This window comes from Ammodytes marinus, assembly GCF_949987685.1.
Source record: "Ammodytes marinus genome assembly, chromosome: 13".
NCBI classification, from domain to species: domain Eukaryota; kingdom Metazoa; phylum Chordata; class Actinopteri; order Uranoscopiformes; family Ammodytidae; genus Ammodytes; species Ammodytes marinus.
This window is the reverse complement of record NC_137217.1, coordinates 1607973-1626412: the sequence shown is the minus strand read 5'-3', so window position 1 is coordinate 1626412 and position 18440 is coordinate 1607973. Positions and strand designations below refer to the sequence as shown.

At 39.7% G+C, this 18440-nt stretch overlaps 1 protein-coding gene across 3 annotated transcripts in view; it reads right to left on the bottom strand.

Moving 5' to 3' along the window:
* Positions 1-3039: 3039 nt before the first annotated feature.
* nod1 (nucleotide-binding oligomerization domain containing 1) overlaps positions 3040-18440 on the bottom strand; it is a 60446-nt gene continuing 45045 nt past the window's right edge. For all 3 annotated transcript variants that reach the window (XM_080039379.1, XM_080039380.1, XM_080039381.1), the window contains 7 exons: positions 16310-16393; positions 16105-16188; positions 14428-14511; positions 14264-14347; positions 14092-14175; positions 13917-14000; positions 3040-7320 (listed from right to left, as the gene is read on the bottom strand). In XM_080039379.1, coding sequence (XP_079895505.1) covers positions 7248-7320; positions 13917-14000; positions 14092-14175; positions 14264-14347; positions 14428-14511; positions 16105-16188; positions 16310-16393 — 577 coding nt within the window. In that variant the 3' untranslated portion in view covers positions 3040-7247. The remainder of the gene's footprint in view (positions 7321-13916; positions 14001-14091; positions 14176-14263; positions 14348-14427; positions 14512-16104; positions 16189-16309; positions 16394-18440) is intronic.

The following is an 18440-nucleotide window of genomic DNA, read 5'->3' as shown; positions in this document are numbered from 1 at the left end:
TCTCGGTTTCTAATGGTGGTCCAGTTGTATTGTCTTACAAGGCTAACCCTAACCAAGGCTGAAACAGCTGCAGCCTCGGCCTCTGCATACTGTATTTCCTCGCTGAATTTCTTCAGCAGTGTAGGCTTCTCTGGCCCAACTAAATACCCTGCTGGTTCATTCCAGTCAGCCAACACACTTTTTAAAGTATCCTCATCCATATCGTCTGTGCCCGTGTGAAAAGATGCAATTTTCAATGCAGGAAATGATACAAGTAAACTGTCACGGACCATGGGCATGGACAGACGGTTTGTTTTGGTTCGCACGTGCTTTTAGAGCCCGCCCCCTGGATTCACAGAGAGGGGGGTTGGTGAGCTCGGCTCCAAGAGTCTGTAGTCTGCACGAGCTCTTCCTTGACACGGAAACGTCACAGAAACGTCACCGGTGAATGGATTTTTGAAGCTCGGCCCCCGCGAAACGGACGATGTTGAAAAAATACACGGGGATATAATGCAACCCAAAGGATATTATGGTAGATGAGTTAAGGTTGAAAATCGGCGAATTTTCCCTTTAACCAAACTCAAACTGTTTGAATAAATAACCAGCAATCTGACACCCTCTCCTTGTCCACTGGTGTCCCGCAGGGATCCATACTGGCTCCACTTTTATTTTGTTTGTATATCAATGACTTGCCGTCTGTGTGTCCGGAGGCCCACATTCAAATGTATGCTGATGATACTTTGCTGTATGTGCATGGATTGACAAAAAACGAAGTTGCTGCCAAACTCACAAATGCTATGGTGAAAATTACAGCATGGCTCAATCAGTGCTGTCTCCAACTAAATGTGTCTAAGACTGTTGGTATGTTCTTCTCTAAAACAAATGACTCTAGTGTAAACCAAGATGTTCTTGTGTCAGGAGAAAAATTAGAAATTGTTAAGGAATTTAAATACCTTGCCATTATTCTAGACTCCAACTTTAATTTCGTTGCACATGTAAAAACTGTCTGTAAAAGGATCAAATTCAATCTCGCCAATTTCAAATTTATACGAAACTCTATGTCCACCCAGGCAGCCACGATGTACATGCATTCAATGATATTCTCTCACATGAGTTACTGTCTGACGAGCTGGTCTCAGGCTAATCACACAACACTAAAACCACTACAGTCTTTGTATAAACAAACACTGAAAGTTCTGGACAAAAAACCAAGGCAATTCCATCACTGTGCAATTTTAAGAAAACATAATCTATTGAGGTACTTTGTATGCTTTTGTGTAGCTCGTTCTGTCTCTCCTGTGCTGCTTCATGTACTATTGCCATGTCGACTTTGTTTGTTTGTTGTGCATGTACTGTCTGTTTTGGTGGGCTACTGCCTCCATGTCTAACACATGTGATGTTGCTATAAGTCCTAGTCTACCTTTTTAATTTGTGTTTGTCTGATGCTGACTCTTGTTTGTCCTGCATGCTTTATGTATTTTAATGCTTGAACTACTGAATACTTGTGGTTATAATCTGTTATCTGTTGCTTTTATATGTTATTTTTTTTTCTATTTTGTATCACTTAAAAGTAGGTAGTAAAGTAACAAGAAAGATAAAGATGTCTGGGGAATGGATATATCTTGTTTCTTGTTTTGAAAATGCCCCTCGCTTTTGAAGTGTTTACTCGTCTTTGTGTTTTGTTCTGCTTCTAATCGGTTGTAGCATGTGTAGCTCTTCTACGAATGTTTCTAGTAGGCCTTCAAAATAAAACTAGAAAATGAACTGAATCCGCAACAAGGACGCTACTTCCTACGCCACATGCAAGTCGAGCCAACTCGGAGCTGTCCGGCTGCAGTCAGGCTTTTTCGTCACTCCCCCGACTGCACTCTGCTACGCTCGTCTACTTTCCAGACGAGCCGAAACTGGGGTCGAACAAGCCTAATATGGCGGGCCTTCCACGCGAACGCGCAAACGGAGGGATAGTAGATAGGGATAGGGGGTGGATCTAGATTGGGCCCTACTTCATGCCCGTCGGTTACTGTGGCCTTCAGTGCGCGCATGTATTCGCCAGATATAAATATGATAACTTCTACATATTTGGTCCAAAAAACCTCACAATCAATCAAGGATGCACACCTTTGTGCCGTGTGCAAGCAATATCCTGAAGCTCAGGCCGATCTGACTAACAGTCCGAGAGATATTGAAGCGATCGGGACCGGAAAGTCCAACCAATAATGAAAAGTTAGTATTGAATGTGTATTATTTATGTCCTAATAAACCAGTATTAACTAACTTGTAACACTGTGATCTAATTGTAAACTCTCTCTTCATAAAGAAATCTCCCCTCTCACCACGGTTTCTGCTATAAGACGCAAACCCCGGCCTCAGCGGTGACAGCGCAAGATTCACCCTCAAGACCACCAGGGATACTTTTAAATAAAGGAAAATGTTCAATAAGTACACAGCGTTTAATTTCATCAGAACCTCCTCATATATAGAATGAAGCCGGTGTCTGTATGTAATATCACCCTTCTATATTTGTTCCAGACAATCTTCCTCTTTTTTCCTCTTACTTTCGTTACCAGAAAATAAACCCTCTAAACGTATACCCGTTAGAAGACTTGTGTATTTATTTCATTCACCACTCTCAGACGGAAGACATCCTTCACAAGTTATTAAATTCAGTTTTATGCAACCTATGTTTGTTAACCATCCTTCCTAAAAAATAGAACAGATATACTATTTCAGAATTTAAACGCTCGCGTTAAACCTGGGAAGGAATTAAAACATATTCTTTCAGTTAAAAAAGATTTGGTGTATGAGATTGTGTATTGTTGTGTTGTCAGCAGATGTCGGCTGTGCACGGGTATACCAAACTTACGTTGTGTCCTCACAGGGGCGCTTTACCTCATTCTGTTGGAAAAAACCCTATCTAGATCCGTAGTTTTCTCAACATAAACAAAATGTGACAGAGACGTGCGGAACGTTTACTGGTTTTTATTCAATTACATGATATTACAAGAATCATATAACAGAATAACAGAAAAACAGAAAAGACAGAAATACGTTTATATGCCTACATACTCATCAAATGGAGTTCTGGTCTATTTCCCATTATAGATGTTCACTTGGTCAATTTCCCCAATTTGTCAAAGCACAAGATAATCAGAGTTATTGCATGCTCTCTAATTTGTTTTGCGCCTATCCCTGATCTAAATTCCCCAAAATCTTAAAAATGGTAAGGATTTAAGGGATATTGCCAAACAGAGGAGCCACTGTAGACTACCAATATTCCGTTAATTCCATTCACCATTCTAGGAGATTTCCTATTCTTTCATTCCCACTCTACTCTAAAGTTTAAGAATTTTACCAAGTCATCTGTGTCAAGATGGATAGAGAGAGAGAGAGAGAGATGTGCTTAGTGCATTCCGCCCTGTGTCACCGAGTTGAGTACCCGACTCCGGTTCCTCTCTTCAATCTCTTGCTGTTAATCAAAGGGGAGGTGTCCCCATCCAGACGAAACTAATGGGAGGAGCCCACCAAGCTAAACACAGGAAAATCTCCCTTTATCGCCCTCTCTGTTCTCCTACGTGAATACACCCTGTCACTACCTTAACTTACAAAAATAACAAACACTTCCTTTGTTTTTCACAATAAATCCCACATCTTTTCAACCCACCCGGAAAACAACCTTACTCAATCCGGACTTCAAAATAAAACAGTTTAACACATAAAATGTACGAACGAAAAAGTTTTATCACATCTAAAGGTACGAACACACTACACGTGTTACCCGCGTAAGATTTACGTGCGTAACACAGCTAAAATGTTGCTTGATCATTTTGTGTCAAAAATGGTTCTACGCGCGTAGTCTCCCTCCCGATATTGTATTTCCCCTAATTAACCATGGCTGCGATCAGACCCGACCCGACACAACAGCGTGCATGTCCGCACAAAAACAACAACAACACGGCCAACAACTGTGCCAAAAGACAAACTGAACAGCACAAATAGCCTAGCATTAAAACAGCATTGCATATTCACGGCAGCTACATAACAAACACAGTTACAGCAGCATCGGTGCACGGCGGCACAACATAAAGCCAAGTAGCCAACATTACCCTACCTGGCTGTGACAGGGGACCGTGGCTGGCGTAGATCAACACCGGTGCTTCGCTGTACTTGTTGTGAAAGTCCCCCGGACATAGCCGTCATGTTTGGGTTCATAATATGAGGCGCTAGCCGCCCGCACACAACCGGGTGAGTTATGCTATACGGCGCTAACTTGTTTTATCGGCTAAAGCACAGCCGCACATATTCACTGAATTAACCAGGAAGTCCATTCTCCTGGTTTACCCACGTCTTCTATTCCCCAGCTGCTGTCATACAGCACCGGCTCGGCTGCCTGCAATACATTTTCCTCCTCTGTGTCTCTCATCAGCCTCTGTGTACAGTACACTGTTCTCCGACCGTGCCAATGTATGTGACGTCGGGTCAAGCCCAACGCTGATTGGCCAACGCGGCTAATCGTCATGCGTAGGAGCGTAAAAAGTTAAATTTTTTGAACTCTGCGCGTAGCTGCGTATATACGCGGCTCATACGCAGCTAACGCGGCTAAATGATGCTTTAGCGCGAGTGACGCATCAACGCGCCATGTACGTGCGTAAACCAATGGTTCCCTATGGAAAAATAGACGATTTTATACGCGTCTGTACGCGTGTAACATGTGTAGTGTGTTCGCACCTTAAAACCCACAATACATAACAATATGCGAGCCACAGGAACACACACACACAGACAGACGTTTCTTGCTTTATAGATAGATAAGATAGATGTGTTGTTGTGGTAATGATTGTGTGGTGGAAATTAGTTGACAAACAGTAATTGAATAATGTGTAGGCCTTGATATCAATTAGCTAATAACATGTTTTTTAACTCTTTAACTTAATATTTTCTAGTTATATAAGCCAAATGAAAAGCATTTATAACACCATTTCTACCACAGTCCCTTGATCACATTGAAAAATGGCCGGAAATGACTGTTGTAGAAATGACATTTTGTCACATTATTTTAAATATTTGCTAATATATCAGTTTGGAAATGTCCTTTTTAGAGTTTGCATTAAATGTACTCAAAATACACAACATAAAACGTTTATTTTCTTATTATTTAATAATTTAAAGGAAATATGAGTTGTTTGGGAATGACAGCCAATAAACATATTCTTGATTTAACAAAGCTTTACCTTGACTTCTACAGTTGTCTGTTCCCACTACGGAGCTGCATTTCTCTACATTCAAATGACAATGCTGTGATCACCTAGTACACTAACCCTAAAGAAAACTCCCATAAAACACATTTTGTTCAGTGTGTTGGACATGACGGTGAACCCAAGGGACAGGTGTTCTTGTAGTGAAATAATACATGAAATACTAATATTTCTAATTAAAACAGACTTTTTTATATTGTTAAATATTTATTTTTACAATCAAGCAGGGTTGAATGTCCAAAACTGGACCATGGGACAATGGAGATATAACCAAAACCACATATAAAACACAATTTTTTATAATATGAAAATATTGCCTGATCTACCATTTATTTTTATAAAGTCATTTTAGTGTAAATTAGGTGTGACAACATTTTAAAATAAGAAATGTGCTTTTGTTTTCTTTGTCTGCCAAGGACACAAAAATCCACCTAAGAATGACCCATTTATTTAATGACTTTATGGAGGTGTAACAATAAATCACTTGGTGCGAAGCAGAACTTGAAGCAGTTTCACTTATTTGATGTTGATGTAGCCTTCCTGCAGGGTTTTTGGAATGTATGGGTTGTGCCCACATGGTTGAATAGTTATGTCACTTTGGATAAAGCCTCAGCTATAATGTTAAGTAATGAGACCACTTTAAAAGGTGATGTCGATTAATGATATGCTGTATGAGAAGAATGGTTGTGTGTCAATTACATAAACTAGAAAGGAGGTGGCTCACATAATATCAAGGAAGAGTAGTAGGAATTTTCCACCGCAGGTATTTGGAAAAATCATGTGCAATTGGCAACTTCAATAATGTCTGCCTTCCATTCACTGTAGACCAGGCTGTTACACAGTGCAGTGATGTAACACTTAAGTTGAACAGAGACATGGTTTATTGTAATAGTTCAGATACACCTGTGTTCCTGCCATGATGTTAAAATGTGTGCTGTGAAAAAGAGTCCATAGGGGAAATGAAAATCACTTATGTAATTTAACAGAAGACTTTCTTAATTTGATTTTCTAGCCAAAGGGTGTTGGTATACCTTGGTTACAAGAACTGTAAACATTCCAATAGTCCTGTCTTTACACTGAAGTACACCTCATTCACATTCCACCAGCTGCAGAACATGTACAGAACCTTATGGAAGTCATAATATTTGAGAAAAAATTATTGTTCATACTGCCAAGACAAAACATGCCTCATAGTGCAACAAAGACTAATAATGAAGGAAGAAGTCATCGCAATATTTCCATCTGTTCATCAGTGCTTTCAGCTGTTTTTCATAACAGTAAAACGTCTGTCAATATTTCAGAAAAACAAACACTACATGAAACAACAAAGAGATTCCTCTGTACATAAACTCTTTTTTACACTTACATCTGTATTGTTTTTTCAAAACAAATAAACAAAAACAAACAGAACAATACAGCCAGGGGCCTATTGCACAAAACCAAGATAAAGGATTAAGCCGGGATATTTTTGTTATCCTGGCTTGCTTTAGCCATGATTCAGTTGCACAAAAGCAGAGGGACATAAGTTACCATGGAGATGTATCCTTTACGTTTAGCCTGGTCCTGACAAAGACGCTAATTCTGACGGCACATGCATGTCGAGCCGACTCGGAGCTGTCCGGCTTCAGTCAGGCCTTTGCTCACTCCCCCGACTGCACTCGGCTACTCTCGTCTACTTTCCAGACGAGCTGCAACTGTGCTCAAACAAGCCTATTAATTTACACCTGGCTTGACAAAGCGGCCCATTTTCATCCTGGATTGGCGTTTGTGAAACTGACTAATCCAAGGTGCCCAGACTACACTTTGTCAAAACTGGCTTTATCAATTATCCTGGATATCTGAATTCCACTTTTGTGTAATAGGCCCCAGGATTACAAAAACTCTTACACTTATATGAGACCAATATACAGTATTTCCAGCAGCCAAACATTTGCACCCAGGTCAAATGGCTGTCATACAGTGAACTCACACTACACCTTTTCTGCCATTTCCCAACACATGCACATTAGTGCTCAGTCAGTGGAACTGCAGCCTTTTCTCTGCCACAAACACTTCCTCTTCCTCTGCACTGAGCTGGTTTCCTTTCAAACTGTAGAGACATGATCAGACAACATCAGACATTCATACACTCTGGGGGAGAATGCATGCTAATTGACATATATACAGTGCTGTTTGAAAGTTTTTCAACCCCTTGAGCATTTTGGAATTTTATTGTGTTTAACCATTATTAATTCATTTTTATCAATACCAGTATTTTTTATATGAAATAACAGATCTTTGTTTATCAATTCAACATTTTTCTTTTCCAGAAATCAATTGTTAAAAGAGATAAAACAAATTATTTGCCAACTGTTGTAACATCTGCCTAGAAGTAGACTTCCTTCAAAAATATCCTCAAGCGCCACAAGAAAAGTGATTTTTTAGGTAAAAGCCAAACCAAACATTACATCTGGAGATTTGCAGACAATTTGACACCACCATTCTTCACTTGGGAGAAGGTTCTCATGGTGGTAGGCAGAGTTGCGTTTTTGCCCAAACATGGCGGTTTTGGTTATGACCAAACAGTTCAATTTTGGACTAATCTGTCCACAGAATAAGACTTCAGGTATCTCCAGGTGCTCTCTGGCAAAGTTGTGACAAGCAGTTTTGTTCTTTTTTGAGAGCAGAGGCTTCTTCAGCAACCGTCCCATGAAAGCCATTTTGACTGAGTTTTCTTCTTATTGTGGAACCATGCACATCTGTCCCAGATGCTGCAAGAGAGGTCTGCAAATCTCCAGATGTAATGTTTGGGTTGGCTTTTAACTGAAAAATGACTTTTCTTGTGGCGCTTGTGGATATTTTTGAAGGAAGTCTACTTCTAGGCAGATGTTCAGTCACTCTTAAAGCTCTCCATTTGTAGATGATTTGCCTCATGGTGGACTGATGGAGCTCAAACTTTTTTTAAATTAATTGATAGCTGTCCCCAGACAAATGTGCATCACAACTCTATTCCTGAGATCCTCAAAAGATTTTTTTCCCTTTTAGCATGTCTGACCTGTATGGGTTCACTTTGGTGAGCCTAAACTGACCTGGTTTTATCTCTGTTTTATCTAGTGCCGCCCAATTTCTTCCCTAAAGATCTCTCATTACATTGGTCCATTTCATCACTCAATGTGGCCCATCTGATTGTGTTTACCTGCTCGATTTAAGCAATGCAGCTTAGGGTTCACAAACTTTTGCAGATACAACAGTTGGCAAATAATTTGTTTGATCTCTTTTAACAATTGACTATTTGTTATTTCATATAGAAAATACTGGTATTGATAAAAATGAATTAATAATGGTTAAACACAATAACATTCCAAAATGCTCAAGGGGTTCACAAACTTTCAAACAGCACTGTGTGTATAATTTTTAGGCAAGTGAGGATTTTGGCCATATCATAATTTTTATGCACATTTCCCAACACATTGTGCACATTGTGTAATGAGTGAGGGTGTGGCCTAAGGAGATCAACACACTGGTTGCGTTCCGAATCGCATACTCTTTCTTTTTTCTATTCTACATACTACATCCGACGATAAAAAGAATCTAGTTAGGATGCAGTAGGCATACTATTGGGACATACTTTTCTCTCTTATTTCATCATAACATTGCGCCTTGATCTTGCCTCTTGCTTTCATATCCGTCGCATCCCCGTTTGTTTTTATATGGAGGCTTCGTCGATGTTACGTCACTTCACGTGCGCACTGGATTGTGGGTCAGAATCGCCCAAATAGGATGCACTTTTCAACACTAACAATCTTGGCCGCATGAAGTAGGACATCCAGGTACTTCTAACCATCCTAAATCTGGCCACAAGGATCGGGACATCCTAAATCTTTTTTCTACATACTATATAGTAGAAAGTATGCGATTCGGAACGCAACCTATATATCAAGGTGTGCATAATTATGAGGCAGCTTCTCTTCCTCAGGCAAAATGGACAAAAAAAGAGATTTAACAGACTCTGAAAAGTAAGAAATTGTAAAAACACACACACACATACATATATATATTTACATATATATATATATATATATATATATATATATATATATATATATATTAGAGGTGGGCATAGATTAATTGTTTTAATCTAGATTAATCTAGATTAATTTTGAAATTAATCTAGATTAATCTAGATTAAAATGGCTCATTTGAATTCATTCATAATATGTGTGTGCTCCCTAAATAATGACTCAAAGTAAGTCTTTGAGAACGTGTTTCTCAAGCCAGGTGGCGCATCAGACCAGGGGCTCATCTCCTGTTTCCAACATGCATCACAAACTGCTTGAGGAAGCTGTTCTACTATGATAATTGGTGATGAAAATAGATAATGTTCAACAAGATGTACTTGTGTTTACAAACTGTTTATTCAGTTAAACATGAACTTTGAACTGTAGGCCATAAGAGGTAACGATGAATTGTTTAGGACTGCAACTAACGATTATTTCAATAATCGATTAATCGGTCGATTATTTTTTCGATTAATCGATGAATCGGATAAAAAAAATAAACATTTGTAAATGCTGCATCTTTATTCAAAAACTGAACATTACTTCAAATTCACAGTGCACACTGAAGTGTCAAAACACCAGGTTATTGCTCCAACGTCCCGGAACTATTAAAAGTAATATTAAATGATAAAAAATTAATAATAAACTTAACTGGGATAACACAAAAAAAAACATACAATGTATGATATACATTTATACAGTATAAGGGATGTCCATGGTAAACCAGTCAACCGATAATATTTTTAACCGGTAAATACTAACGGTTAAAAAAATTAAATCATCTTAATTTCTCTCAGATGACAGGAGAGTTAATTTGTATTGATATTGATACCATTTTCAAGACTCCTTAACGATCCAAGTCTTTATTGATATCACTATTGATAATTTTCTATTATTTTGTTGAAATAGAACTTGTATTATTGCTTTAATTGCTGATATGATCATAGCTCTAGATAGGACATTAAACAGGTCATAATTCCATCTTTACTATCTATTTTATATTGCTGGGAAAACAAGTTTCGCCAAAATCTCAAATTTCTTTTTTTTTGTGTTGCATTTGAACACATCAATCATATTACTGAGCCGGCCTGAACACATCACAGTTGACATGTTTGCTACTTTTTTTAAGCTAACTAGCTTTATATCCTTCCGATTTTAACATGGATTTAAAATCTGGATCACTATTTTTAACTGACGGGACTTTCTACACCGTTCGGTTGTATGATTACTGCCGCTGCATTGAATGACTGTTGATGCGCCGATGCCGATTCTCCGAGCACGTCTGCACACCGTCTGCAGCAGCAGCTGACAGAGTTTTTTGGACTAGACGGATACTGAGTTGATGGAGTTTTTTTTAACCCAAAGAAAGCAAAGGTACAACACTTTTATATAGGCCTGCAGTCCAGTGTTAGATATGACCAAAATACAAGCTGTGGCCGCTCACACTATAGCTTTCCCGCACGTGAAGCGAGCCTTCACGTGCGGAAGGGGGTTCACCCCGACGGCGAACAGCATCTCCCCTGAGCCGAACAGGAGGTGGAATTAAGAGATTAACGGCGATATTTTTTTTATCGCCCGATAAGAGTCTGGCGTTAACGCAGCCGTTAACGCCGTTATCGGCCCACCACTAATATATATATATATATATACACACACATATATATATATATTAGGGCTGTCAAACGATTAAAATTTTTAATCAGATTAATCACAGGATTCTGTGGATTAATCACGATTAATTTTACCATTCGAAATATGCCCGAAAAATTCAAATTTTCTCTATATATTGTTGTATGAACGGAAAGATAAAGGACAGAAGGTGGATATGTACATTTAAAATGAGTATTGTTATTAATTAAAAATACAAATGATGGTTTTAATACTGAAAATAAATTTAAAACTAAACTAAAATATATACCTACCACACCATAATTCAATTGGTCTGTCTCTTTACTATGTCTTTGGGCAAATATAGGCTATATAATGGCATTTATTTTGTGGAAGGTTGTGCATTCTTGAATACAACTTGATACAGTCCGCGTGTGTGTGTGTGTGTGTGTGTGTGTGTGTGTGTGTGTGTGTGTGTGTGTGTGTACTCGCGTGCGTGTGTGTGTGTGTACGCGTGCGTGTGTGTGTGTACGCGCGTGTGCGTGCGTGCGTGCGTGTGTGTGTACGTGTGTGTGTACGCGCGACCACGTCGTAGGGGACTGTTCATTTGTACCAGGAAGCCAACGTTATGTTGATGTCTACTCACACACACCTCTTAAAACTGCAGACGCTTGTGTCCTCGCGGGCTCTGAACAGAGCGGACAATGTTTCTCCTCCTGTTGCTCCCGACATCAACTGTCACCCGCGGCAGTTGATTTTATATACTATCTATGCCCCCGACACAGACGTGACCGTTAGCAGTTTAAAACACGGAATGGGCTAGCGTGCTGTTATGTTTGGCTGCGCGCAGCTACTGATCCTGGGTCAGCCACAACTTAGAGTGACTGTAGTACAGAGCCGGATCATTTTTGCACATGCGTTAATTGCGATAAAAAAATTAACGCCGTTAATTCCAGAAATTAATCACTCTGCGTTAACGCGATAATTTTGACAGCCCTAATATATATATATATATATATATATACACTCAACAAAAATATAAACGCAACACTTTTGTTTTTGCTCCCATTTTTCATGAGATGGACTTAAAGATCTAAAATTCATTCCAGATACACAATATTACCATTTCTCTCAAACATTGTTCACAAATCTGTCTAAATGTCTGATAGTGAGCACTTCTGCTTTGCTGAGATAATCCATCCCACCTCACAGGTGTGCCACATCAAGATGCTGATCTGACATCATGATTAGTGCACAGGTGTGCCTTAGACTGTCCACAATAAAAGGCCACCCTGAAATGTGCAGTTTTGTCTCACAGCAAAATGCCACAGATGCCACAAGCATTGAGGGAGCGTGCAATTGGCATGCTGACAGCAGGAATGTCAACCAGATCTGTTGCTCGTGCATTGAATGTTCATTTCTCCACCATAAGCCGTCTCCAAAGGCGTTTCAGAGAATATGGCAGTACATCCAACCGGCCTCACAACCGCAGACCACGTGTAACCACACCAGCCCAGGACCTCCACATCCAGTAGGTTCACCTCCAAGATCGTCTGAGACCAGCCACTGAGACAGCTGCTGAAACAATTGGTTTGCATAACCACACAATTTCTGCACAAACTGTCAGAAACCGTCTCAGGGAAGCTCAACTGCATGCTCGTCGTCCTCATCGGGGTCTTGACCTGACTCCAGCTCGTCGCCGTAACAGACTTGAGTGGGCAAATGCTCACATTCGGTGGCATCTGGCACGTTGGAGAGGTGTTCTCTTCACGGATGAATCTCGGTTTACATTGTTCAGGGCAGATGGCAGACAGCGTGTGTGGCGTCGTGTGGGTGAGCGCTTTGCTGATGTCAATGTTGTGGATCGAGTGGCCCATGGTGGTGGTGGGGTTATGGTATGGGCAGGCATCTGTTATGGACAAAGAACACAGGTGCATTTTATTGATGGCATTTTGAATGCACAGAGATACCGTGATGAGATCCTGAGGCCCATTGTTGTGCCATACATCCATGAACATCACCTCACGTTTCAGCAAGATAATGCACGGCCCCATGTTGCAAGGATCTGTACACAATTCTTGGAAGCTGAAAATGTCCCAGTTCTTGCATGGCCAGCATACTCACCGGACATGTCACCCATTGAGCATGTTTGGGATGTGCTTGACCGGCGTATACGACAGCGTGCACCACTTCCCACTAATATCCAGCAACTTCGCACAGCCATTGAAGAGGAGTGGACCAACATTCCACAGGCCACAATTGACAATCTGATAAACTCTATGCGAAGAAGATGTGTTGCACTGCATGAGGCAAATGGTGGTCACACCAGATACTGACTGGTTCTGAGTCCCCAGACCCCCAATAAAGCAAAAAAAATGCACATTTCAGAGTGGCCTTTTATTGTGGACAGTCTAAGGCACACCTGTGCACTAATCATGATGTCAGATCAGCATCTTGATGTGGCACACCTGTGAGGTGGGATGGATTATCTCAGCAAAGCAGAAGTGCTCACTATCACACATTTAGACAGATTTGTGAACAATGTTTGAGAGAAATGGTAATATTGTGTATCTGGAATGAATTTTAGATCTTTAAGTCCATCTCATGAAAAATGGGAGCAAAAACAAAAGTGTTGCGTTTATATTTTTGTTGAGTGTATATATTTATACACACACACATATATATATACACACACACATATATATACAAACACACACACATATATACACACATATATATATATATATATACATATATATATGTTTGTGTGTGCGTGTGTGTGTGTCAATTAGCGTGCATTTATTGTATTGTGCATATAACATACTGTATATTAACTTAATAGTGTTTTTTCATGTATTTGAGTATGACACACAGTACTGGGGATTATGGTGACACAAGCTCGGTAGAGAAGTCCATCGGAGTACTAATCAGGGCAAAGTAAGCCGATTAGCTTGCCATTCCATCAATGCACCTTTCATTTGGAAGCAATCCGAGGGAAAAGAAAATGCCTGAAAGTCACTGTGTGACACCTGAAGCTCACCATATCTCTTTGAGTGCTGTGTTTTGAGTCAGTGATTCGGCCAGGTGTTTGATCCCATCCACAGTTAACCGGTTGCTTATTAACCTGACATGAAATATACAAAGCAGGTTACTTACTTTTTGACAAATGAAATCCATGCTGACATCCTGCAAGTAAATACATGTGGTGTCCTTACCAGAGGTGGGTTAGACCTGTGTTGGCTTGGACCAACCGAGCCAAGTGTGGAGCTGCGTCATCAGCCAACTCATTCTGCACTAACCTACAATGGCAAAGACATGTACATCATATATACAGAGAGCCTTTCTGTGGAAAAAGCAAAACTCACTCAGACTAAGTGATCTGCCTACCAGAATATCCTGAGGACGCAGTTCTCTTTCAGTGCTTCTGCCAGGCACTTCCCACCTCTAGATGAGATGCCATTGGCTGAAAGACTACAACAACAAGAGAACTCAGTTGGAAGATGAGCTTAAATCAGTCGTTTTGTTGTCTCTGTAACTAGCTTTTTTCTCACCTAAGGTTGGTAAGGCTTGGGTGGGACCTCAAAGCTTCTGCAAATGCTTCTGCACCCTCATCGCCAATCCGGTTCCCCCACATTCTGCTGGCACAAACATCATAACCCTCAGAGCTGCACTACACAACTCTTCTCAGATTCATCATGCATTTCATCAATTGGTCTTAAAGCCACAACGAGTAACATTTAAATATCTTTTAAACAGCCTCATGTTTCCTCTGATAATCATAAATGACCTTTAACAGCAAACGAGACCATCAGTACAAAGACAGACGTTTTTATATCGTTTTTATTACTGCATTTGGTCTGGTCGCACACCCAGTCCGATTTTCGGTTTGCGCATGCAGGCTCTTTGGTCACATATTCGTATTGGTCGCAAGTTTCAGTGTAGCGCAGCAACGCCATTTGAGAAGCCTATCCCTCCAGGTGAGGGAAGGGGAGCGGGAGCCTTGTTTGAGACAGTTATTTGTCGTCATAATGACTGGTAACGGGGCTGAACCATCAAAGAAAAAAAAGTAACACTAACTTAATGTATGAAACTACAGAGAGGCTGAAAAAAAGAGACCATTCTCAGACTCTTACACAGCCAGACTGGGGCATACAGGGAGAACAGGACATGTGTCAAAGAAGAACAGTGTCTCTGTAATTGTGAGTGTGTGGGAGTCTAGGTGTCAATGTGATTGTGAGTGTGTGATTGTCATTGTGTGAGTTTGTGTGATTGAGAGCTTGCGAGTGTGTGAGTTTGTATGTGAGGCCAGGGGTGTGGTTATAGCTCGTCGGAATCAGCGGTTTCTTCCATTTTCTCGACTCACCCAGATAGTCGGTAAAATCTGCATGTAGCCTACATGGCACGGCCACAACATCGGTGCGGAACCGGAGCCGTTAAAAAAGTCAGCGGACATTGTTGAGTCCTATGACAACATGACAACACTTGTCATGTGACTCAAGTGGCTGCATTTGATTGGCAAGCTTTTGTAATGTGGTTTTTATTGGTTAAAATAGTCACGTGATAGATATGTTGGCTGAAGACGTCCCCGGGGAGAGAAATCACGAGAGAAATAGATCTCGCATGTAATAAATAAAATATATAAAAAAATATAGTAACGACCGTCACGTAGCCAAATGGAACGGGGTAAAAGTACCGTTCTTTCTTCAAATATTTACTCATGTAAAAGTAAAAGTATGTTGCAATAAAACTACTCCTAAAATTACAATTTATTCAAAAAGTTACTCAAGTATTTGTAACAGAGTAAATCATTTGACACTCGCACGGCCGGCACGTGCTAGAAAACAGCTTTACGACAGCTGGCGTCGTAAATATACTACCGCTTTTGTCCAAAGGAGCCGCCAACGGACAAAGTTACTCGTAGTGGCTTTAAGTGATAGCTGGTAGTGTGTCAACATTCTTGTCATATTTGGGTTCAATCAGCACATAATAATCCTTTACAAATGTTACGTATGTTTTGTGTCACTTGAGAGATGGGGATAAAACTTTAGTTTTGGCATAATCTAAAGTCTTCCTCCATTTCTCTTTTCAGGTGTATTAACTTGATGGTACATGTAACTGGCTTTTCCATTCTGATCTAACTCCTTTCATGATCACAGCCATCAGGATAAGAATATCCTGGATTAAGCCATCCAAAACCACAAAGAGGTTCAACAGAAGTTAAGTCTTACCCCACATCAAATATAGAAGTGCTCTTCTGAATTGCGCTGGCCAAATACTTCCCACCAACTGCAGTGATCTTGTTTTTTCCAACTCTATGACAAAGTAATGCCACAAGCATCCATTTTAGAGACATAGACCATGACATATCCATTTTACAATATTTGAAATTGTTATAATATTATTATTTAATCTCATAAGAAGTAAGAATCATACTTAACAACTCGCAACTTTGGGCATTCCTCAATTATCTGAGCAACTAACTTGGCTCCAACATCTGTGATGTGATTGTTGTAGAGCCTGAGGACAAAAATACAAATGAAGGCATATCAGTAAAACAGGGCAAATTTGTACTTCACATAGCACTATCACTTGTTTGTAAAGTACCCTGCCTTTAATTACTGTTTAACTTCTGTACCTCTATCACTAGTGTAGTCCAAAAATACAACCATATACTCCAAAGGAGCAAAGCAGACTTTTGAATGTAATGCAATATTTAGAAATTTGATAACTACCTTTAACCCATCGCACCTTTATTTCAGCTAAAAGTTCACATTTGATCAACCTTGACAACATATAGTACTCATTAACCGTTAATTAATAAGTGTATATTGTAGGATTTATTAACCTTAATAAGCATTGTTCTCGCTTTTGATCATGTACATGCAAAACGCATAATAAGCAGCTTAATAAGTGCATAGTTTACTGCTAATAAATTAATAATACAGTTGTTTTTACGATAATAAAGCAACACAAAATGCTTAGTAAAGGTAAGTTAGTAAGACACAATAAATGGGTTTATAATGCTTTTATTAACAATTATAAGAAACTCATAAGACTTATTCATGTTAATAGGCAATCAATAAGGGTTTATAAGTGTTTTATAATCTCGCAATAAACATGTCTATTATGTCATTATTAACACTCATAGTTATTCTTATTACCAAACATGAATGTTAATAAGAATCTATTAGGGCCTTATTACCTATTAACTAAAGCTTACTACAAGGACTTGCGCAATTATGACGAGCGTCTTACTGAGCATACAGCATTATAGTAGACTTTTTTTTTAAATCAAGATCTTTTTATTTGTTTTTGTATAGAAAAGTGAAAAAGTTGTTAATTTGTTATAGACAGGTAGTGTGAAAGAATAAATAAAAAACAACTTATGCCACTTAAATCAGTAAAATAAAATAAACATCAAAATACCCAAAAATAATCCCTCCCAAGTCACTGCCAGTTCACAGAGCCTGAAATGAGCCCAAAAAAGGTCCCCATGCTTTCTGAAAGCCTGCGCTAGAATGCCGAAGCGAGTACCTAATTTTCTCTAGCTTAAGGCAGGACATAACATCTCTCAGCCATTGTGCATGAGTGGGCGGGACAGGTTCCCTCCACCTCAACAGAATGATTCGCCGGGTGGAATTAACATGTTTAAGAATGGAGCTCCATGTATCTTCCTCTAAAGAGAAGCCCAGGTCCCCTTCCCATGCTGCTTTGATCTTGTCCATAGAGGCATGTCTTAGATCCAACATCCTGCCATAGAACACAGAGACAAGTCTCTTTTGAGATGGGTTGATAGAAAGAAAAAAATCAACAAGGGTTGTGTCTGCTGGTATAGAAGAGCTGGTCAATTTGGATAGCACAAAATGTCTTGTTTGCAGATATCTGAAAGAATCTGACCTTGGAAGCCCAAATTTGTTGCTTAGTTGTTCAAATGATGCTAAAGTGTTACACATATACAGGTTCTTGAAGCGCACAATACCCTTCTTATGCCATTCTTTAAAGACAGGATGGTGTGAAAAGGTGGTTTGATGCAATAGGGCTCAGCAGGGAGAAGTTATGCAACCCAAAATGTTTCCTCAATTGAACCCATATCCTTAGAGAGTGTTTAAACACCGGATTTTTTAAAGATTTAATCGAGGGGAGTGGAAGTGGGGATCCAGGAAATGCAGGCACAAACATATTATCATCTGTATGTAATTCCATGGCTACCCAGTCAGGACAATTGCGCTGATTGTGAAAGAAAGACCAAAATGAAAGGCAGCGCAGGTTGGCAGCCCAATAGTAAAAACTAAAGTTTGGTAGAGCCAGGCCGCCAGCAACTTTGTTTTTTTGGAGGTGGGTCTTATTGAGACAAGGCCGCTTACCTCTCCATATATAGGAGGAAAGAGTTGAGTCGAGTTGGTCAAAAAAGGACATGGGGATAAAAACTGGTAAGGCCTGAAAGAGGTACAAAAACTTTGGTAGAATGGTCATATTAATTGAGTTTATTCGGCCAACAAGAGACATTGATAGGGGTGACCATTGCGTAATCGTTTGTTTGATCTGATTAAACAGATTGATAAAG